Source organism: Salvelinus sp. IW2-2015, linkage group LG4p, assembly GCF_002910315.2.
Source record: "Salvelinus sp. IW2-2015 linkage group LG4p, ASM291031v2, whole genome shotgun sequence".
Classification (NCBI taxonomy): Eukaryota; Metazoa; Chordata; class Actinopteri; order Salmoniformes; family Salmonidae; genus Salvelinus; species Salvelinus sp. IW2-2015.
This window is the reverse complement of record NC_036841.1, coordinates 27,458,288-27,481,402: the sequence shown is the minus strand read 5'-3', so window position 1 is coordinate 27,481,402 and position 23,115 is coordinate 27,458,288. Positions and strand designations below refer to the sequence as shown.

General features: G+C 44.6%; 2 protein-coding genes across 4 annotated transcripts in view; both read right to left on the bottom strand.

Annotated features, from left to right (window-relative positions):
- The window catches only part of LOC111960788 (cytospin-A-like), a 29,693-nt gene extending 19,740 nt beyond the window's left edge, over positions 1-9,953 (bottom strand). For both annotated transcript variants that reach the window (XM_023982994.2, XM_023982995.2), the window contains exons 1-8: positions 9,635-9,953; positions 3,933-4,131; positions 3,648-3,810; positions 1,828-3,530; positions 1,465-1,672; positions 1,109-1,182; positions 698-867; positions 329-614 (exon numbers count right to left, since the gene is read on the bottom strand). In XM_023982994.2, coding sequence (XP_023838762.1) covers positions 329-614; positions 698-867; positions 1,109-1,182; positions 1,465-1,672; positions 1,828-3,530; positions 3,648-3,810; positions 3,933-4,094 — 2,766 coding nt within the window. In that variant the 5' untranslated portion in view covers positions 4,095-4,131; positions 9,635-9,953. The remainder of the gene's footprint in view (positions 1-328; positions 615-697; positions 868-1,108; positions 1,183-1,464; positions 1,673-1,827; positions 3,531-3,647; positions 3,811-3,932; positions 4,132-9,634) is intronic.
- Positions 9,954-10,308: 355 nt separating this feature from the next.
- Positions 10,309-23,115, bottom strand: part of LOC111958032 (breakpoint cluster region protein) — a 36,063-nt gene continuing 23,256 nt past the window's right edge. The window contains exons 16-22 of one of the 2 annotated variants that reach the window (XM_023979203.2): positions 20,240-20,299; positions 19,984-20,093; positions 16,893-17,032; positions 16,104-16,238; positions 15,887-15,992; positions 15,536-15,698; positions 10,309-15,453 (exon numbers count right to left, since the gene is read on the bottom strand). In XM_023979203.2, coding sequence (XP_023834971.2) covers positions 15,364-15,453; positions 15,536-15,698; positions 15,887-15,992; positions 16,104-16,238; positions 16,893-17,032; positions 19,984-20,093; positions 20,240-20,299 — 804 coding nt within the window. In that variant the 3' untranslated portion in view covers positions 10,309-15,363. The other variant, XM_070439309.1, reaches the window with a different exon arrangement.

Below are 23,115 nucleotides of genomic sequence, written 5' to 3'. Positions count from 1 at the left end.
TTGTCACATAATGGTCATGTGCCACCTATTCAGAGCATAKATTCCAAGTTAACTTGAAGAGGACATCTTGACTGTTAGGGTAGAAACCTTCAGGAAGTCCCATCAGGTCTTGCATGGGTCTGGAATTCTCAGTAGTTCTACAAAGTCAGGACTGAGGCAGGGGAACAACATGAAAGGAACGATAGAGGGGCTGACATCTAACAAACCAATCAGYATGGGGTTAGAGACCTACAGCTTCCTCCTTCTCAGGGGTGACCTGTGCTGCCTGGTGACCTGGTTCAGAATGCTGTTTATGGGCTACTGMTCTACCATGGGGTGTTTTTCTTACCTGTATGGGAGAGATAGCAGCAGCGGGTGGGGTTTTCAGAGGACTGGGGCTGAGGGGTGTACGGGCAACCATCGTGGTAACTGCTGGCACGGCTGCTGTGGGGGAGGTTGGGACTGGGCCTGCAGTGGAGGCGTTGTCAAAGTTTTTGATGAGGGTCTTAACGGTTGGAGAGGGCTCAGAGGAGGTAGAGGAGAGTCGGCTGAGACCCATGCCCTGCCTCAGGGCAGCTAGGTCCCTCTCAACTGCATTCATGTAGTTATACACCCTGCCCCTCTCTTCATCCTGCCTTTAGAGACATAACAGATGGTCAATATCTTTGACACAGGGAGATTGGAACACACACACGCAACAACAACAAAGACCACATACTTCTTGAGCTCCTCCAGCTCTTTGCTCATCTTCTCGTTCTTCTCCTGTGTGTCCAGTAGGCGGCGCCGCAGGTCCCCGATCTCCTCCTGAGCCTCGGACTTGATGTCGTTGGCGATGACCACCGCCGTCTGCAGGTCGGCCTGGAACTGACGCCACTCCATAGACTCCTCCTGCAAGGGGAGGTGTGAACACATATGGACACACATCACATGGGTCCCTATGGGCCCTGGTCAAAAGTAGTGCACTATATAGGGAGTAGGGATGCAGCCATGGGCTAACCCTAAGGGCCTTCACACCCATGTTTATTACAACTGTGTTAAATATCTTCATGTTATGTTCCATACAAGAGCAACATTTAACTCCGATATGGATGAGGCACAGGACAGTATTCCTCCCGCTTCCCCAAATTACCCGTAGCTTTCGATGCAGAATCTTGATCTCACGCTCCATGTCATGTTTTTGGTCCTGTAGTTTTTTGACGGAGTCTGAAAGAAAAATGATTAATGATTAAATGAATGGAGATGGGATAAACTGGCTTACTTGGCTGTGTTATAATGGTCCCACGTCCCCACCTTGTGGTCACACATCAGGTTTCTCCCTAGTCCATTTACCTGAGAGCTACCACATCCCAAATAGCACCCTATTCCCTAAATAGTTCACAAATTTTGACCAGAACCCTGTTGGCCTTGGTCAAAAGTAGTGCACTACAAACGGAATAGMGTAGGGTACCATTTGGGGATGTAACCTAGCGTCCATCCACCACTCACTCTCCAGGTCTGTGATCATGAGGTTGTCGTGGAGTTTGAGGGCTCGGTGTTGCTCCACCTCGTCCTCCAGCTCAAAAATGGTCTCCTTCATGTCAGAGACCTCTGTGTCCCTTTCCTCCAGCTCAGAACACTGCTGGGCCAGGGCCCGCTTCTGCTCAGCCAACTGCTTCTGCACCTCGCCACGGAACGCACGGAAGTCCTCCTCCAGCTGACGGGAGAATGGGAGATACATAGATGTATGTGTGAGCACACGTGTCATAAACATACGAGGATATGAATTGGGAGAAATACTAACACTTAAAAAATATCCCGGACTGATGGAGAATCTGAATGGAAAGCGTTTTAACTATGAGAATGTGTGACCTTGCGGATGCCGTCCTGTAGCCTGGCGGCCTCGTCGTGGGTGTGGTCCAGGTCCTCCTGCAGCTGAACAGACTCGGCCTCTGCCCTCTCCTTGTCCCTCCTCTCGCTCTCCAGCAGGTGGCGGATGTCCGTCTTGTCCCCGGCGTTGTGGATGGAGTAGAGCTCAGCCACCCTCTGCCTCTCCTGCTCCAGCTGGACTCTGCACCGAGCCAGCTCCGCCTGCTCCCCCCCAGCCGCCTCCCTCATGGCCTCCAGCTCCGCGGCCGCCATCGCTCTTTCCCTGCGCTCCATATCAGCCTGCCGCTCTGCCATGTGCACCCGCTCCTTCAGCGCTGAGATGAGGCCCTGGGCCTCGGCGTTGTCCTGCTCGGCCATTTTCAGCGCCCCACTCAGGTGCTGCTGCACCCCCAGCAGCTGCTCCCTCTCGAAGTGGGCGCCCTGCGTCAGGTCCACATAGRGGCGCTCCAGTTCCAGGTAGCGGCCGCTCTTAGTGTCCTCCTCGTCGGCCGGGGCGTACGCCACGCGGTGCTCATCCAGCAGGCCCCGGAAGTAGTCCATCTGCCGGCAGTAAAGCTCCAGCCGGTCGCCCTGCTGGCACAGGGAATCCACCAGGATGGTCCGCTCCTCGCCCAGTCGCTCGTTCTCTGTACTTAGTTCCTGGGTGATCTGCTGCAGGTCAGCCAACTCCTGTAGTGTGGCCTGGAGCTCCTCAGAGGTGCAGTGCTGGTTCTCCTCCATCTGGTGAATGCGCTCCGTTAGACAGGCCACCGACACCTCGCTGGTGTTGCCGCTGCTGCCTCTTCGGGAGCACTCGCCGTGAGTCGGTGGCCCGCCCTCTGACTCGGAGGAGGAGCCGTAGGCAGAGGCAGAACCAGAGGGGGCATCCAGGGCATCATCGCTGGAGGTGATTGGCTGGTAGGCTTCGCTGCATTCGCTGTCAGCCGCCTCAGGGGAGATGGCACACCGGGGGTCAAGAAGGTCTTCAGTAGAGCCGCAGGCAGAGCTGTGTGGGGAGACCCCCTGTAATAAAGAGGCCCGTGGGCACCCTCCATCTCCATCACTGCCATCGCGGGCTGGGGGAGGATCCGAGCTAAGGCAGGGGCCTTGCAGGGTCTTTAGGGGGCTGTCCAGCCTCTGCTCCAGGGAGAAACCCAGGGCGTTGAGCCGGTCCTTCAACATGCGGTTCTCACTCTTCAGCATGTTCAGCTCTCCGCGGATCCCCTGGTTCTGGTCCTGTAGCAAGAGCAGGGTGGATTCCACGTCTGCAGAGATGAGCGGAGTAGGGGCTTCTTTCTCCTGGTCCTGTGGAGGCTTAGCCTCAGCAGTCTCCTCTCCCTCGCCTTCCTCTCTGGCTCTGCTCCCCCCATCCTCTTCCTCCTCCTCGGGCAGGCCTAGCTGMACACGGATGCCCCGGAGCTCTGTGCGCAGGTGGAGGATCTCCACGTCTTTGCTCTTGGCCAGGCCCAGCAGGTCCTTCACCCTGCTCTCCAGGACCGTCTTGTTGCTGAGCTGCCCGTTGGACTTGGACTTGCTCATACGGGACTCAGACTCAGTCAAAGTCCGGCAACGGACTCTCTTGGGCGGTGACAAGGCATCGGAGGGTCCGGAGAGCTTCCTGCTGGTGGTGCAAGTTCTGGAGCGTTCCCGCAGTCCCTCCCGGGATGAACCAAGCTCCTTCACCACGGAGGAGGTCCCACGCTTGCCTGAGGAGTACAATACAGTACATTATTGAAGGTCAAGAAGTTGGCATTTTTATATGGGTCAGAGCTAATCACAAACAGAGCATAGTCTGTAAGTAGCTCTATGTGTTGATGATGTACCTGAGTTGGTCTTTGTCTTGCCCTCTGGGTTGCTGGTACCTGTAGTGGAGGAGTTTGAAGAGTGGACCGAGCTAGTCTTCTTCACCTTGGGAATAGTGCTGCTCCCAGCAGAGGCTCCACTGCCTACTGTTGTTACTGATGGCAGGTCATCATTGCTCTTCGCCTGGCCAAAGAGAAACATGACAGTTATCATACCAGCTATTGGACTTATAAAGATAAAAGGGGCTTCCATGGTTGTCGTTGCAGTATGAAGCCAGTGCTCGCTTTTGCCTTCTGCATTTGTACCTTAGACAGTGGCACGGTGGCAGAGGTCTTGGCTGTATTCTTGCCGGCTGTGCCCATGGTGGTGGCGGCACCCTCAGGCTTGACTTTCTCAACGGTCTGGGCCTTGGTGACTGCGGCTGTGGCTTTGGAGACGCCTGCCACTGGCCTGGTTGCTTTCCTCATACTGGGCTCTCGGTTTCTCGGACATTTACAGCGCAGTCTGTGTGGAATAATAACACACAAGCACGCAGGATGAGTTAATAACAGGACGATGCAGTAACACATGCATGTATCAGAGGGTTTCTTGTTTCTTAGTCAGAGGAAAAACAATGTCATATTTTTGCACCATAATTAACCTCAGTCAACAACCTCGTACAGCTACTATAAATACTAAAGAACAAGACTGACAAACACTTAGCCTAAAAACTACAAGTGTTATAGGATGCAGCCCCTCTAAATACTAGTTTGTAAATCATTAGTTTTAAATCTATTGCAAGAACACTCAATTAGCCTAGATTGCCTTTTGAAAATCATGTTAGTTACCTGATGCCTGTGGTAGTAGTTTTCTTGGGAGAAGACATGGTCTGTGATCTAGAGGCTAGGTATTAGCTAAGGAGTTGCTCTCTAATCTGGAGTAGCGACTAAATGACTACAATTCTCCCGTGCTGCGGTCTATTTATGTTCAAACGCCAGCCAGCACTACCTCCTTCTCAGACACAAACACAGACCACATGGTGAGAACGGTCATTGGATGCAGGTTTGAAAGCACACAAAGCAAAGCGTGTGATTGGACGTCTCAAGCATGTAGCTAGCTGCCTCTCTCATCATGAGGCGGTTGAACTGCGGCAGCAGTAACTGTGGTCTGGGCAGGCCGACTGGGCCTTGCCTTAAAAAGGCATGAGGAGGATTTGTGTGCAGGCCTATAACGGTGCCCAGACAATGAGAAAAATCCSTCACTTTAGTCATAACATTTCACTTTCAGTACAGTAGCTGGCCTTTGGAAGTATTCTACTACATGTCGACCTATGTCTGAGATAGCGACCCTCTTCTTCTTGAAGACTGATTATTCAAATTGAACAGGCTACTCGCCATCACCTAGAATGAATCACATATTGCCTGCCTGATGAAGTCTAAGTCCCCCATTCACAGGTCAGTCGATTTATATAACAAGATAAATCTTGACAATTATGACCACTACTAAACATTTCCTCTCCTCAGCCCCCTTGTCTTTGAACTTGACCTGTTTGTACAGCAGACAAAACAAAGACGCCTGGAGACACACCGGACAGACAAAACAAAGACGCCTGGAGACACACCGGACAGACAAAACAAAGACGTCTGGAGACACACCGGCAGACAAAACAAAGACGTCTGGAGCACACCGGACAGACAAAACAGACGTCTGGAGACCACCTGACAGCAAACAAAGACGTCTGGAGACACACCTGAGACAGCAGCCGACCAACATGGATCACTGGCTGGGATGGGTCATCCAGTAACAGGGAAAATCCTTCTAGCGCATCATGTTCAAACAAGAGGCTAGTAGACATCAACACCACACTGAATCAGACAGTTTCTAGAAAGGCTTACTTGAAACAACCCAACAAGACCAGTCAGACACAGAATGAGTGGCAGTGGTGACGAAATGACCTAATCTAGATCCTTCTGTAGAGTGAAGCATTATGCTAAATTATTTACAACCACTACCAGAAGAATCTTGCCATTTAAAAAAATATATTTAAAAAATAAATACATAGGCCTAGCCTAAAATACAGTAAATAAACATCATAGACTGGCCATGGTGAGCTTCATGATATTAGTACCAGGGGGTCAGGGTAGACATTCTTCCCTGAAGATGGACCGGACAATAACAGACTACGAAATCCTAACATAACCTAGCTGGAATTCTGGACTTCAAGAGGAGAGGGGGATGGGACGACATGGTAATAGCCACTAGCAGCTAGAAGTTTCCACCAACTCTTAACTCAGCGGTGTGTGAGAATAGGATATACTCCCTCATTTCACATTTAGTCACACACACAACGAAACACGTACAGCCAACTCAGGAATTTCAAATGGTAGGGCAGTCAGTCAGCAGATGTATTTCTGTTGTTTCAAGTCCACATCTTAAATAGCTTCGCCCATTTCTTAATGCACTCTTAGCCTACAACTTGAATCAGTTGCCTATGATTCAAATCTAATTTGATGCTAATGCAATAAGTGGACAGGCCCAGGGCGAGCCAGAGTCTAATGATCGAGCCTAACCTTGAGTGAGCCACTGAATGGGTAAAAGTCAGCTGAGCTTAGTCTTGAGTCTTTGGATCCCRACTGAGCATGGCTTACTCAACTTAAATTGTATTTGTCACATGCGCTGAACAACAGGTGTAGACCTTAGCGTGAAATGCTTACTTACAAGCAATGCAGTTCCACGAAATAAGAAAATATTTACAAAATAAAGTAAAAAATAAAGTAACAATAAAATTACATAACAAGGCTATATACATTGGGTGCTGGTACCGAGTCAATGTTCGGGAATACAGGTTAGTCGAGGTCATTTGTACATGTAGGTAGYGGTAAAGTGACTACTGTAATTTCCTATTGACCTAATTAAAGCCAATACTAAATCAGACCAGATAGTTACTGGAGGAAGTGAGCGAGGACTATGCATAGTATGGTTTGTACTAGGCCTATATAGATTGGTGCTGCTGAGGCTGGAGAACGGACAGGCTTTCGACACAATCACCAGGAAACAATGCTGATAACTAGAGAGTAGAGATAGAGGTGTAGAGGACAAAGGGTTGTATGGGGGGAAATTGTTGGAGATCAGCTGAATGATACAATCATGTTGGTTGATGACTACCAGTTAGACTAAGTGAGCATTGTTTGAGTACAACTCGGGTCTCTCACACAGGATGGTAACAACTGCTGGTAACACTACTGAATCCCACAAATGAACCTCAAATCAATATGCGCCAGGTTTTCAAAACACTGCTGTCTTCTAAGAGGCCATCTGCACCATTATTTACAGCACCAGATGGCTCCTGACAGGTACCCTATCATATCAAGAACACCCGAGCTGAGCATCACAGAAGAGGAGGAATGCATAAGGAATGCTGTCACAAAACCCAGAACATGATTCACTGTCCATGCTTATATAGAGAATAGGCCTACATTTGCTGCTCCACAATATATTTAAGCTGCACTCTTTCAATGTATAAACAGAGAGAGAATAAAATCATACATTAGATAGGCAATAGAGAGACTAGCCTCAAATTCCTCATCTTGCTCCTAAAAACCATGCCCTAATTAGAGTGCTGCCTGGCCAGCCTGGACTCAGACTAGACGTAACATTGTAAATGTAAACACGGGGCAGTCAAATGTGACTCGTTTCAGGAAACTAGGCATATGGCGCACGTCATTACTTCACAGGAGAGGCATTTGCGTGTAAACATGTATTTTTTTTAAACAAAAAGCGTTTTTTGGGGGTGCAGAAATGCCTTCTGGAACATGTGAACTTGCATGTGCTTTAATAACAAACTTGTACTCCATCCGTAAATACAAATYAAGTTGTTAAATTATGAGCCTAGTTGGTTTAGCCATGGAAAAAGACAGGAACTTTCCCGCTAGCCATGACTGGCTAAGATAATGGATGGGCTGGACCTGCCGGGAGATGAGTTTGGATTGGTCTGCCATGTAGCATGCTTCTGTCTATAACGAGAGCTGCTCAGTATGTGTTAATAGTCCTATCTACCGCACTGTTTTGAAAGACATAACGTTAGCCATCGAGAACTACAAAAAAAGTTTTGCTACCTTTCTCAACAACATTGATGCCCTGAATTTAGCAGGCACTATCGACAGATCAGTTGGAAAAAGTGGTGGGCTACTTTCTGCACACACCGCGGTCAGTGTGAACTGGAGTGAKTTGACAACGCTGGCCTAACAAGATGTAGRTACAAACAAAACAGAGTTAAATGGTTCCAGTCTGCTATCCATGTATTRGGGTAAGAGTCTAGCTACATTTTCAGACAATATACATTTCTAATTTTGTCAAAAAGTATTTTTCTTTGCAAGTTAAAGCATACTGTTCGCTAGTTAGCGAATGTTAGCTTGCTGGCTCGCTAGCATACATTACGTGTATGATCTGTGCAGTGATATTATTTGAGTCAGAAATTAATTTGTATTGCTAGTTACAGCCTAATGTTAGCTAGCTGACAATGAACCTAGTTGGTTAACTCTTTAGCTACCTGCAGATTCATACTACAGCCATGACAATGTTTGTATTGATAGTAGGAGGAGTTTTGATGATGCCAGTTCATTGTTTAGCTAGCTAGCTACATGTCTAAATAAAAGACTCCACTTCGTCAGATGTTTACATAACCCATCAAATTAGCCAGGTGTGTCTGGGGTTGATTACAGATGTTGCTGGGGGGGGGGTTATAGCATTTCGTCCACATGACCCATCAATTTAGACAAGTGTGTCAGGTATCCATCTAATAATTAAAATATTTATAAAATATTTATCTGGACACTTTCTGTTTTTGATATTGCTACTATGCAAGTAACTATTWCACTGTACTGTTTACACCTTCTGTTTCCTGTGCATGTGACAAATAAACACACATCTTATTTGATATAGTGTGTGTTTACAGTAACGGTAATGTGAATAACAACATGACCTGCACCAAAATCAGATTAGGATATAGGCCAAGGACTAGATAAAGTGTATTTTTYCTTTAWCCTTATTGTAGGCTACTACTTTTAGTTTTGAAATCTTTGGTTGTTTACTAAACTACTCACTCTGTTTAGCACATGGCCTCACATGTGAATCCTTAAAGAGATGGGTGGGACTAAGGTTTAAGAGGGTGTGAACCATGCTGAATGGGTGTAGACAAAGAAGAGCTCTCCAGTAGGTGTGCTGGGRCATTTCATCAAAAGTGGGGTTACAAGTTTATCAACATTTAAAGCAAAATTACTTTCCCCATTGTTCCTCAACTGCTGTGTATGATTTAGCATCTTCTAGTTCGGAGTATCTACATTTATCCAATGTAAAAAACAAAAATGACAAATTTTGCAACYTCAGACCGAATCGAGGCGGTCAGTCACAAATTAGTATGATATGTTACGTTTAGTATGGTTACATTAGACATATGGTTACATTACTTAAGGCAATAACGAAGGTTGGTTGGCGTATAATGGATCACAACACACAAGTCACTGGCAGTGCAATGACGGACAAGATAAATTGAGTAAAACTGAGATTAAGTTGTTATAAAATGCCACTGCCTAAAGAAAACAAAACCATCTGTCATTATAACGTTATGCCATTCGGAACTACGGGAGCTGACGCTATAGCGTATAACCAACGACGCTATAGCTATAAACATTTGTTAAGTGTCCCGTCTGGAAATTATGACAACTAGCTAACGTTAGCTCCTCAAGTAACGTTAGCTAGCTGACTTAGCTAGCGTCAGCTAGCTGACGAAATCAAAGAGAGCAAAGACAAAGGTAATTTATTTTCTATTAGGTTAGCTAACGTTAGTTAATTAACGTTAGTTAGCTAGATACGTGTGGTGTATTGTTTCGATACTGTTACATTGTAACGTTAGCTAGCTAATTATCAGAGACACTGCTGGCTCGATGAAGTTAACTAACTAGCTAATGACCTAGCTACAACAAGCAAGCAACATTAGAATAAAATTAAAAAAACGTCCAACCCATTTTACCTGGAATTCGTTCGTTCACACCAGCGATAATCGGTTTGAAATTACAATGTCCAAATATTGGTAATTTCATGCACTCCATCCCCGGCGTCCCACCCTTGCCTCTTTCTCTTCTCTTTGACAGGACGCCGACACAGCACGGAGGTAATCATTACGCCGATTGTGTTGTCAAACTGAAAACGCAAACGAGAGTTTCTATTGGACAAATTAAGGTAGGTCCCGCCTCGCTTCATTCCATTAGCTCTGTTTGCTTCCGTTTGGTTCTTAATAAACCGTAAACGGTTTGTTTTTTTGGATCSCCATTAGCTTTTGCAGCAGCAGCAGCTAACGTTACTCTTCCTGGAGACCGTAACGAATAAACCCTGGTCCCTAGAGCACCATAGTAACCCGATTACGGCTTCGAATTGTGAGATGTCGCCTGACAGATCCCTCCCTCCCTGTCCTTTTTGGTAGGTAGCAGAAATGATACAAAGTAYGGGGCCAGCCAGAGCCATATATTATCTAAATACAGGCTTTCTCTGCTGATGTTGAGAAACATTTATCATTTTATAAAATAATGACATGTAGTGAATCTGTGATGTGGTGACACTGGTGATATGMCTGCAATCTTTCAAATCTAGTAATATGTATCAACAGTTAGGCCTTGAAGATATAAGCCATTGACACATTTTTTTTTTTACATAGATACTGGAGATTTTATTTAACATTTTTTTGTACAAACAGAGGCTGCAAATGCCTTCCAAACATGTATTGTCCTCAGAATACAGTATCCCTTTTACAGCTCCAAAACAAAACATGTATGTTCACCAGAAGAAAATAAATCTAATTTGAAAAAGAGAAAAAGGTCAATTGTTTCAGTGGATGGCCAGCAAGTCCCATTTTAGCCTCATACAGTTAACTAGAAAACATGGAATAAATCTAACATATTCCCAAGAAGAAAGAGTAATACATGAATTATGATAAACTATTGCCAGGCTCATGTCACCTTACAAGTACTGAAATAATACTCATTCCACATACAGTATGCATACACTGAAATGCTAAAGTCATACATAGAGTAATATATTCCATATTTTTAGACTTTAAAATCCATTCCACATATTTAGAATAACAATGTATCTTACGTTGCCATATATTACTTTTTCATGAAAGAAGGGAAGCGACTAGCCCTATGAAGAAAATGATATGTATCACACTGACAATCAATAACCAAGTTCTCTTTCAGTTGAAGCCCAATTGTTCAACTGTTTCATCCTAAATGTTATTGGCCACACTTTGATGAACACCACAATAAATAAACCTAAMAACCCAATGTAAGCACTGTCTCTAGCATGATGCAGTACGTATTGTACAACCACAAGACGAGGTTAGAGAGATAACTAACCCATATAAACTCAAAGAACCTTCATCCTTTTCTTTGCAAAGGTTTTCAACACACAGAAAATGTCCTAATGCATCACAGTGGGCAGTCTGGAGTAAAAACAAAAGTAACTGAAAGTGCAAGCCCATCCAAAGTAGGTTATGTTCTGGATTAGTGACATGTTGATACATACATACATACTGTAGCAACAGTTAGGACAACACGTGGTTACAGACTGTTTGGCTGTTATTGGAAAACAAAGGACATCTTACAAATTAACGATACACAGCATAGCATAGAGCCTTGAGCGATATGATCTAGATATGAGTCATATAACTGACAGTGATTTTTGAAAGTGTCCTCCTACAAGTATAGATACCACTTAGTTACTACTAATATCATTTCCTTCAGATGAGGGTATTCAACTCTGTAAATACAGTAGACTTCATTTTACACAGAACTGGAACAGAAAAGCTGAAAATWTGATATTTTGTTATTGTAGACAGAGCTAAGGCAGAGTGAGGGTTATTGACTAAGCATTTGTCTATTGTCAGTATCGTATTTATTCCAAAAATGAATTGGACTCAGTTTGGTATCATAATATTCAGACGAGATCTCCAACACAGGCTAGTACCATGAATGGAGATACCAAACTGTACGGTCATGTATTGGTCTCAAAATATGTGCCAGAATGACATATCGGTTTTCTCAAAAGGCAAGGGAGACTAAAGCACCCAGTAAGTCTCCTAACAGCAATTCCAATGACATATTGAAACCCACGGCATACATCCTGAATAAAAGCTATAGCGTGGAGGCACAATGGAGCAGAACAGTGCACATTAAGCACTAATTATGTAGATCAAAGCGATCCAAATGAATGGTCAATGCACTGCCTTTCTCTCTCATAGCTAATGGCTTCCTCCATGTACAGTTACATGTGTGTGGGATATGTGAGGACACATTAGGCCAAAAATGTGTTGTTAAAAATTATGACTATGGCTATTAACCGGAACTGAGTTAGTTGATATGTTAACATATGGTTAAGTCAGGATTTGAAACATGTCTTAATTCCCTTTTTTATACAGTAAATAATTGTCCCATTAATTCATTCACTCACTCACACATGTGTGGGCATGAATGCTTGCATACACAACCACACACTCACAAATGCCAGATTTTACACTACCTACTGTACTGACTACAGTCAAAACTGCCAGAAATGTCTCCGCTAACTTCAAAATGTAGGAGTCCTTCATGAAATCTCAGTAGCGTAGAGAGTAGTACAGTCTCTTGAGTTAGTAAACTAAACACYTTTCTTGTTAACAATTTMTCAGCCAGCATGAAACATTATAACCTATTTTAAGCTTCTTTATCAGAACCAAAACACATCCTGCGGCCCAACATGACAACAACAAGTACAGTGAGCTTTGTGTTGTTGTTTTGGCTCTGTAATACAGCACTTTGGATTTGAAATGATACAATGACCATGAGGTTAAAGTGSAGACTGTCAGCTTTKATTTTAGGGTATTTTCATCCATATTGGCTGAACCGTTTAGTAATTACAGGACATTTTGTYKCCAATAGAAATMAATGYTATATAATGTATTGTGTCATTTTGGAGTCACTTTTATTGTAAATAAGAATAGAATATGTTTCTAAACACTTCTACATTAATGTGGATGCTTTTAATTCAGGATGGTCCGTAATCATGGTAGCATCCACAATGTAGAAGTGGTTAGAAACATATTCTATTCTTATTTACAATAAAAGTGACTCCAAAATGACACAATACATTATTTACCATTCATTTATATTGGTCACAAAATAATCTGAAACAACCAAAACAAACAGCAAATGCATCCAACACATGTTTTGAGTCACAAGCTTGATGTAATCAGTGCGTGCAATGAATATGGGACTAAATATATACTTAACTTTTGACTACTTTAATATACATAAGTGAATTTGTCCCAATATTTTTGTCCCCTAAAATGGGTGGACTATATACAAACAGTGCAGTAATTTCTATAAAGTTCACCTGATATGGATAAAAAATACCCTCAAATCAATGCTGACAGTCTGCACTTTAACCTCATGGTCATTGTATCATTTCAAATCTAAAGTACTGGAGTACAGAGCCATAACAACAACAKARGTGTCGCTGTCCCAATACTTTCGGAACTCACTATAGATGACAACATAGTGAAGAAAATAAATGTAATCAAACATGCCTGCATGTTAAATCAAGGTACTGAAATTAAAACTCTACTAATATAATCTTCTCTTTTTTTTTTCTGAACAAAATAAAAGAGCATTTTCTTTTCCAGGTCCCTTTTGTGGGTTACTATCAGACAGACAATGGGTGGAGGGGTCTAGGGGACGGTTTYAGACAGCTGTCCAAACACCCACCACAGTATTGATGAAAATAGGATAGGTCACCTTCATTGAAAAGAGGATAAACAAGTAATCTTTCATAAAAGCAACAGAATGGTTAACTTTAGACAAAAATGTAGAGCGCCTGCAAATCAAAACAACCAATTTGAAATAGGCAAATTACCTTCGTTTACATGAGAATTACTTTTACAAGACCACAGAGACAGTTGACAAGAGGAAACACGTTATTGTATGTACTGTATACTACTAAATGTATTGTTTTGTTTACTACTTCAGTAACACTGCAAGATTTCAGGGTCGGTGGTGGTGGACTAGGACACTCACTGGGAAGGTTACCCAACAGATGAAGAGAGGTTGTGACATTTCCACAGCAGCATTCAAAATCATAGAGGTAGTGTTACCTTCATGATGGATAAATGGCTAACAAAAGGCTGYACAAAACTGCAGTTATTCCCACAACAAGGCTACATCCTGGTTACATAGGCAGGATATGATCTCCCATCACCCCAGGACTCAAGGCTGAAACCTATACCACTTTCTTCATCATATTGGAACAAACAGATGTTGTATCTGGCCCCCTCCCTCAGAATAAATTATGCTCATATCAATGATTATTACACTGTTAAAATAAGTAAAATACAAAAATTACAGCTTTAGGATTATGTAAATAATTTATCTGTAAATACAATTGTGTTTAAAAAAAATGCCAAACAGATTATTTTTGCTAGATCTATGATCTATGACATCTCCGGACCAAAGATATGAACGCAGACAAAATCCTATGTTAGAAAATATATTGCTTCCTGGATATTTAAAATAAGGACTACTTGAGACACAAACAACACAACTAGATAGAATTGCTTTATGATCCAAACTGTTGGCAGTCCTATAATAATCTATAGAAAGATCATCTGTTTCTGTCAACTGTTCCTTTTCTTGCAGTCTCTCTGTGTTTGTCCAAGGCTTGTTTACCTTGTATACACTTTTTGTTGTTGTGTGTGTGAGTTTTGGATTCCTGGGACAACTGTGTGGTGATCCTGGCAGCTCTGGATGTTCCTATCAGAACCTCTTCAGAGGACCCAGATGTTTCCTTTTCAACATAACCCTATTAAGCATTGTGGTCCCAATGTATCACGTGTAAAACACACGGATTGAATCTCTTCAGCGGTAGAGTAAGAAATAACTCAGACATTTGAAATGGCTAAACAAAACGCTGCGCAGGCTCTTGCCTTCATAATTGTCCAAAAACAAATATACTGTGTATGTGATGTCCATCACAATCTGGCTATTTCTGAAGAGGCATACAGTACAAAACGAAAACAATAAAAGCATTGGATTTCTGCTTTGCCTGTATAAGTCTTCAAACTAAATCGAGAAGAATTGAGAATGACCTTCCACAACAATAACTTAAAGTGGASAAGCCCAAAAGTGTGATGAGAAATCACAGAATCTGTCATAAGTTACACTGTCATAAGTAGCTGTTTCTCTGCTTACCAAGCAGGAGCCGATACCAAAAAAAATAAACAATTACCTGGGACACTCTTTTCCCCTACATGCTTATCAGTATCAAATTGAAGTGTTTAATTCGTGGTTACAGCAGGCATGTCCAGTAGTGGCATTCATTCCAGACACCGTACACAAGCTGTGGAGCTTTGACATGAGAGCGAAAAGACAGAGCGAGGAGGAGAGGAGAATATGTTGCGTCAGAGAGGCACAGAGAGTCACACTGGCTATTGGGTGTGATGTAATAATGCATTATCATCATCAGATGTGTGGTACTGGTGTCAACCTCTTGTTCTCGGAGGGGGTGGTGGCGCCCTCTGCAGGATATATCCAGAATCAGCAGCGAAGAAATCTCCTGCTGCAGTCCAGTCCAGCTAGGGCCATTCTCACTCTCAGTAGCCTTCCKAAATGGACATACTGTACTGTAGACTCGGTTTGAGTCTCTATCGCACCCTCTCTCTCCCTGTGGAACCCTCTACACTTCGGTGGAGAAGAGGATGCTCTGACGCTTACTGTCCGGCGTGGGGATGGTCTCCAGCTGGAGGAAGTACAGCAACACCTGGACCTGGAGGGACAGACGGACAGTTAGAGGGACATCAATATCAAAGAAGAGGGATGGGGTGAGGAACAGAGACTATATCGCCTACTTGTGACATGACCTCCAGGGACCAGCTGTCTCCCATGCTGATCGGCTGCGTGGGGTTGGTGGGGATCTTGCTGTCCTTCTCTGCAGGCCGCAGCAGGGTGGGGCCAAACACTGTGGCCAGGTTGTGGAGGGACATCTTGTTGATGCTCTCCTTGTCAGCCACCCTGGGGAGCGGGGAGAGACCGAGGGTGAATGGTGGTTCATGGTAACACACCACGTGAAAGGACATAACAATCCCTCTGTTACTCAAACAAATAAGGAGTTTAGCATCTGCTTGTTTGCTTGGGATCGTCTCTAAATGCCTGTGTGTGTCTAAGTGTAGCTCGATGTCTGTGTGGGTGTCTGTGTGTACCTCTTCAAGTGATCCAGCAGGAAGAGGAATGTAACCAGATTGGGTTCTGGCAGCGACAACAGTAGATTCAGCATGCAACTCTCTTTGGCAACGCTGTCAGACAGGGCTGCAGAAAGAGAGACCGACATTCACACATTAACCCGAGTGCTGAGTTATACCACGATAATATGATAATGGTAGAAGTGGCTGTTGGTCCGGTCAAAGGCATGTGACTAACCAATGCCTCCTGCGAAGTTGGGGTACAGGTCATCAGTGAAGAGGGGTTCTGGCAGCTCCCTGAAGTACAGCTTCAGAGTCCCGGCGATGGCGTTCACATCCATCTCACTCATCATCACAGACACGTCTTTGTTGTCTGTGGYAAAGACGGCAGAGCTCAGGAAGACAGGCAGAAAGTGTAGCCATGGCAACATCGGAGCGGGAGACGGATAGCCGTCAGGCATTTCAGGCATTCACTAAAATCACACTGCGCCTCAGTTCGTTGGCAGATAGACACTGGCCGAGGACACAACATGCTCCCCAAAGCAAGCTGTATATGTCGTAATCACAGAAACCACCACACACATACGTACTCACACAAATGCARAGACACACAAGCTCACACCCACACATAGAAATTAGTAAATCTAAATTAAGAAAGAAAACTGGGTTAAGCACAAACTCTTTTAGTCTTTTTTTTTGCAAAACCAGAAAATGTACCCATGATTCCCAAAAACGGAGCAGCATAATCAGAAGTTCACCTAGGGGAAACAGCAGGGTAGGACACATGGATTTTATAGTAGTCAGTCCAACAGACTTGAATTTACAAGGGAGTGCACAGAGAGGCTAGTCTGATGGAACCAGACTAATGGCTGCATTCAATGTTCTATCTCGCTTCACGTATCAAGGTTGGTTCCACCAAGCTACAGAACGTCCACAGAGTATGCRATATGCTATACTGTAGCCCATTCTCACATCCAGGGCTCTACTGAGAGGGAGAGTCAGGGGAAAGTAAGGTGTTGGTACTCACTGGTGTCAAAGGCAGCCTTCAGGGCCTGGATGTCTGTAGCRACCCCTGAGACCCGGTAGATGCCCACCTCCTCCATCCCCCTCCGCTCAATCTCCTCCAGACACTGTCTGACGATGTAGGGCACCTTGGAGTGCTCCCGTCTGGCATGGGGAAACACACAATTAAGGAATGGCATACCAGAGAGCATGGGGATACATACACAATGACACACACACACACACACACACACACACACACACACACACCCACCACCACACACACACACACACACACACACACACACACACACACACACCAAAGAGTTTTTCTGTTGGATGCACAGGTTGCACACAAATTGCATCTTTAACTGTGTTAGTATCCAAAAAATGTGTGTGCAATTATTAAAACAATAACAACATACAGTACCAGTCAAAAGTTTGGACACACCTACTCATTCCAGAGTTTTTATTTATTTGGACTATTTTCTACATTGTAGAATAATAGTGAAGACATCAAAACGATGAAATAACACATATGGAATCATGTAGTAACCAAAAAAGTGTTAAACAAATCAAAATCTATTTTATATTTGAGATTCTTCAAAGTAGCCACGTTTGCCTTGATGACAGCTTTGCACACTCTTGGCATTCTCTCAACCAGCTTCATGAGGTAGTCACCTGGAATGCATTTCAATTAATAGGTGTGCCTTGTTAAAAGTTAATGCATTTGAGCCAATCAGTTGTGTTGTGACAAGGTAGGGGTGGTATACAGAATATAYCCCTATTTGGTAAAAGACCAAGTCCATATTATTGCAAAAACAGCTCAAATAAGCAAAGKGAAATTAGAGTCCATCATTACTTTAAGGCATGAAGGTCAGTTAATACGGAACATTTCAAGAACTTTCTCAAGAAGTTTCTTGAAGTTCCAAAAAAATGCTTCACAGAGTTCAAGTAACAGACACATCTGAACATCAACTGTTCAGAGGAGACTGTATGAATCAGGCCTTCATGGTCGATTTTGCTGCAAAGAAACCATTTCTAAAGGACACCAATAATAAGAGGAGACTTGTTTGGGCAAAGAAACACGAGCAATGGACATTACACCGGCAGAAATCTGTCCTTTGGTCTGATGAGTCCAAATGAGAGATTTTTGGTTCCAACCGCCATGTCTTTGTGAGACGTTGAGTAGGTGAACGGATGATCTCTGCATGTGTGGTTCCCACTGTGAAGCATGGAGGAGGAAATGTGATGGTGTGGGGGTGCTTTGCTGGTGACACTGTCTGTGATTTATTTAGAATTCAAGTCACACTTAACCAGCATGGCTACCACAGCATTCTGCAGCGATACACCATCCCATCTGGTTTGTTTTTCAACAGGACAATGACCCAACATACCTCCAGGCTGTGTAAGGGCTATCAAGAAGGAGAGTGATGGAGTGCTGAATCAGATGGCCTCCACAATCACCTGACCTCAACCAAATTGAGATGGTTTAGGATGAGTTGTACCGCAAAGTGAAGGAAAAGCAGCCAACAAGTGCTCAGCATATGTGGGAACTCCTTCAGGACTGTTGCAAAAGCATTCCAGGTGAAACTGGTTGAGAGAATGCCAAGAGTGTGCAAAGCTGTCATCAAGGCAAAGAAAGGGTGGCTACTCTGAAGAATCTAAAATCTAAACTATATTTTAATTTGTTTAACACTTTTTTGGTTACTACATGATTCCATATGTGTTATTCCATAGTTTTGATGTCTTCACTATTATTCTACAATGTAGGAAAGAGTAAAAAATAAATAAAAACCCTTGAATGAGTAGGTGTGTCCAAACCTTTGACTGGTACTGTATATTCCCACTGACAATAACGTGTGTACTGTACTGTACTGTACTGTAAATATAAACACATCGGCTGTGTACTTTATCATGTTCATTAATTATTATGGATACAAAATGCACAATTACCACTGTGTGTTTTGTTGTGGGTTCATGTACAACAAATGTGCAGGTTGAGCTGGCAGGCAGCCCTGTGTGACTATGTAGTTGTTCTAAGGTCCAGTAGTGATGGTGGTGGCTCTCTGTTGGTGTTATTYGGGGCCTGTTGTCTCTACAGCCTTAATTGGTTCTGCTGTTAAACCTTATTAGTKCGCTCGTTACCAGCAATCAAATTAGCATCGCTCACCAACATTGGCCATAAGCCTGGCCTCAACCAGAGACGGAAGAGGAAGCGAGATATCCCACTCCCTAATTGTTTCTGTTTCAATGGAAGTCAATGAACTAAGTAGACCAGACCCAGCTGCTATCACATTGGTGTCTATGGGAGAGCCACTCCCTTAAGTAGACAGGAACTGGCCATTATTTTCAATGGTAAACAGCCTGAGTGAACTATCTTTCTTCATCCACTATCTTTGCCTCAACTGCCCCTTACTGTTTAACTACATATTGCACTCTATCTGAATGTCCCTTCACCCCTTCTTTCATGGTCCCTATTTACCCCTCTCCCTCTCTTTATTCTCTGTTGACAACCTCAGAGCAGTGTCCACAAGGAGAAATGCAAGTAGGAAAATCGTTTTTTCCATCTATGGGAGACTGTGTGAGTTGACATCTTGTCAATAACATTTACCTTCCCTAAAATCACAGAGTCTCTCTTTTGACCAGGTCAACAGTAGTACACTGTATAAGGAGGAGGTGCCATTTGGGACGCAGACAGAGACCACTCTAATCAGTGGCTTGACAGAAGCTTTGCCAGCTGTACACCAGAAACAATGTTTGTGTTCTCTTAGTATACTAAAGGAGAAGGGGAACGGGTCAGTTCCTGACCAGGGCTTGTACCTGGGGGAGTGAATAGTGACACGGGAATGTAGTTTGGATTATCTGGGATGAGAGGCTTACAATCTCAACATGGGGTCCTGTCCATCTGCCCCCCCCCCCCCCCCATTCTATCTTCTCCCTCCTCCTTTCAGAGAGATTCTCTGGTTCTTAGATTAGGCTGTGACATTCACTTGGGTCACTTGCATTCTCCAGCTGTCTTACGGCAGGCTTTCTCCATGGTTACTGTATAGATGGCCAGGTGGTCGGGGAGTGTGTTCCGGGGTATATTTATATGAGGGGACTATTGAACTCACTTGGTCACCGTGGAGATCTTGATTCCGAACACGCCCATGGGTTTCCGTGACGGCATCCTCTTCAGACTGAACTCCCGGCTGGTGAACTTCATAGAGAGCTTCACTTCGATCTGGAGCCGAGAGAGACGGATTAAATCCCGTTTACACTGACAAGAAATGGCTAAGTATGACAAGAAACACACATTTAAAGGATCACATGGCATGGCACAAACACAGACTCGTCCGTTTAACGGGGCTGACACACTAACACACTCACCCCGTTCATGGGGATAAGCGTCCTCTGCCAGTCTTTGCCTTGAAGCGTCTGCGGATCCAGCTGGATGGAGCAAAGCCAGAAGAAAATCCAAGGTTAGTACACCAATACACACAGACACCAAGACTCATAAACACAAATACACACAGACACCAATACACACAGACACCAAGACTCATAAACAAGACCTTTAGGCTGACGTCTTCCCTAGAACTGAATACACCAATTGTTTATCATTTTCTCCACACAGTGACGTTATAACGTGTTATCAAGTGCAACCTCAGGTTTCAGTTGGTCAGCAAATCTGGCCCCTATCACCTCCTGCATTAGTCAGCTAACTGTCCTCCTGTCCACTCTGTCCTCCTGTCCACAAGCAGAGAAACAGATCCTGCCATCTGGACTGAGTTCAGCCGGGCACACCGTACCACACCCACCCACAGTTCATCGTGTACCTTTCTCCCTCGTCCCCATCTTGGCTAAGCTCCATCTGATCACATGCAGCACTGGATCATGTTCCCAGCACTTAATTGAATCATTTCAATCTCCTGGGCCAGTACAGTAACAGTACACTGGTAGGGTACAGACAAGGTCTCTCTCTCGGTCCGTAACAGTTCAACAGAGGAAAATACGCACGGTCACATCAAAAAAGTCAAAGGACAAGGAATCCTTGCCTGTACGGGGTTGAGCCAAAGGTGATCTGCATGTCACTGGGCAAACTTAAAGTACGGCTAACATGGGCTGTCTGTCGCTGGAATGTGGACAACAAAAGCAAACACACACACAGTTGCCTGTTCCCCTCCCCGTACATGATTTGTTTCTGTCAAACCATCGGACATTAGTCATRGTACAGTGAGGGGGGTTACTGTGCCTCTCAGCAGGGCACTGCGTATACTTCTCCCTTCACCCCAGGCCYGGGACCTCCTTTCCCCTCTCCCTACTGCCCTCCACACTGACCCTGCTGCAGTGTCTGGCCAATAGAGTGCAGGCCTTTCCTTGCACCCCATCTCCTCTGTCCTCAGCTACTTCACCTGTCATGGCTTTCTGTGTCGAGAGACTGACAAAGACTGAGAAAGTCTAGTGTGCAAGTTCTGTAGATTCAGGGAGTTGGTGGTAGACGCTCCCGTCAGGCCCATACTGCCCTTCTTCTTCTCTCCTCCTCTTCACCTTGTTTTCTCTGCTGTTCCTCCGTCAGTAGAGCTGTAGCCTCAGCATGGTGTGTGTCCCAGTCTCTCTGCATCCAGTCCCAGTGTGTAGCCTYACTCAGCCCCGTCCACAATGATCTCCAGTGGTCCAGGGAAAGCTCTGTTTCGCCCCAACACACACCTGAATCGCTCGCTCTGAGGAATGTGTGTGTGTGTGTCAGGATCGCCAGCTAATGTACGTTCTCATACACACAGGTGTGGATTTGCATTTCAGGATAACAAGCCCCTCCCTCTGCGCCTCTACTGTTCTCCCTCCCATCTGTTTCTCCATGACTCCACTTGACCCCCCCCCCCCCCACCCCATTGGCCGAGCCCAGTGCACCACTGCAACTCGGGTTTGGATGAAAAGTTGGATCTGAATAGGTGGTATTGATGTGCATCCAGGCTCCCGTGTCAAATAAAGGTTAATAATACATGATGAATTATCTGTTGGGACTTTCATACTAAGGTAGCTCAGCTATGGTCAACACGGCGTCCGTGCTGTGTGGTGTTTTTTTGTGTGGACCAGATGTAAGCTGTGTGTGTTTTGTGTGAACACTGCAGATGTAAGCTGTGTGTGTTTCTGTGTGACCAGATGTAAGCTGTGTGGTGTTGTTGTGTGTGTGAACCAGATGTAAGCTGTGTGTGTTTCTGTGTGACCAGATGTAAGCTGTGTGTTTCTGTGTGAACCAGATTTATAAGCTGTGTGTGTTTCTGTGTGCCAGATGTAAGCTGTGTGTGTTTCTGTGTGAACAAGATGTAAGCTGTGTGTGTTTCTGTGTGAACCAGAGTAAGCGTGTGTGTTTCTGTGAACAGATATAAGCTGTGTGTGTTTCTGTGTGAACCAGATGTAAGCTGGTGTGTGTTTTCTGTGTGACCAGATGTAAGCTGTGGTGTGTTTCTGTGTGAACCAGATGTAAGCTGTGTGTGTTTCTGTGTGAACCAGATGTAAGCGGTGTGTGTTTCTGTGTGAACACAGATGTGACAGTCTGTGGTGTGTTTCTGTGTGAACCAGAATGTAAGCGTGGTGTGTTTCTGTGTGAACCAGATGTAGCTGTGGTGTGTTTCTGTGTGACCAGGTGTAGCTGTGTGTGTTTCTGTGTGAACCAGATGTAAGCTGTGTGTGTTTCTGTGTGAACCAGTGTAAGCTGTGTGTGTTTCTGTGTGAACCAGAGTGTAAGCTGTGTGTGTTTTCTGTGTGAACCAGATGTAAGCGGTGTGTGTTTCTGTGTGGACCAGATGTAGCTGTGTGTGTTTCTGTGTGGACCAGATGTAAGCGGTTATAACTACTGAGGAACACAGCACATAGATCAGAGTGGAGAGAGCCCGGCGCTACTCGAACAAACACGTGTGGTGTGGGTGTACAGTATGTACAGACGGGTGTATGGAGATTCTGTGTTGAACACCATCGTTGTTGGCATGGCGTACTCATCCCAGTTACCGTGCAACCACTAGAGGAGCCGTATTCCCACATTTTTAGCTTGTTTACGAGCAAGCGACAAACCAGAGAGAAACTACTAGGTTCAGGCATCATAACTCCCTCTGCTCTGGGGTATGGTTCCCCGTAGGTACAGATATAGGCTCCAGCTACCTCCCCATTCATAATTTTAACCATTAGTGGGGAAAATGCGAAACTGACCCAAGATCAGTGTTTGGGTCAACTTCCCTACAGACTGCCCCAGGTCCGGTAACGTATGT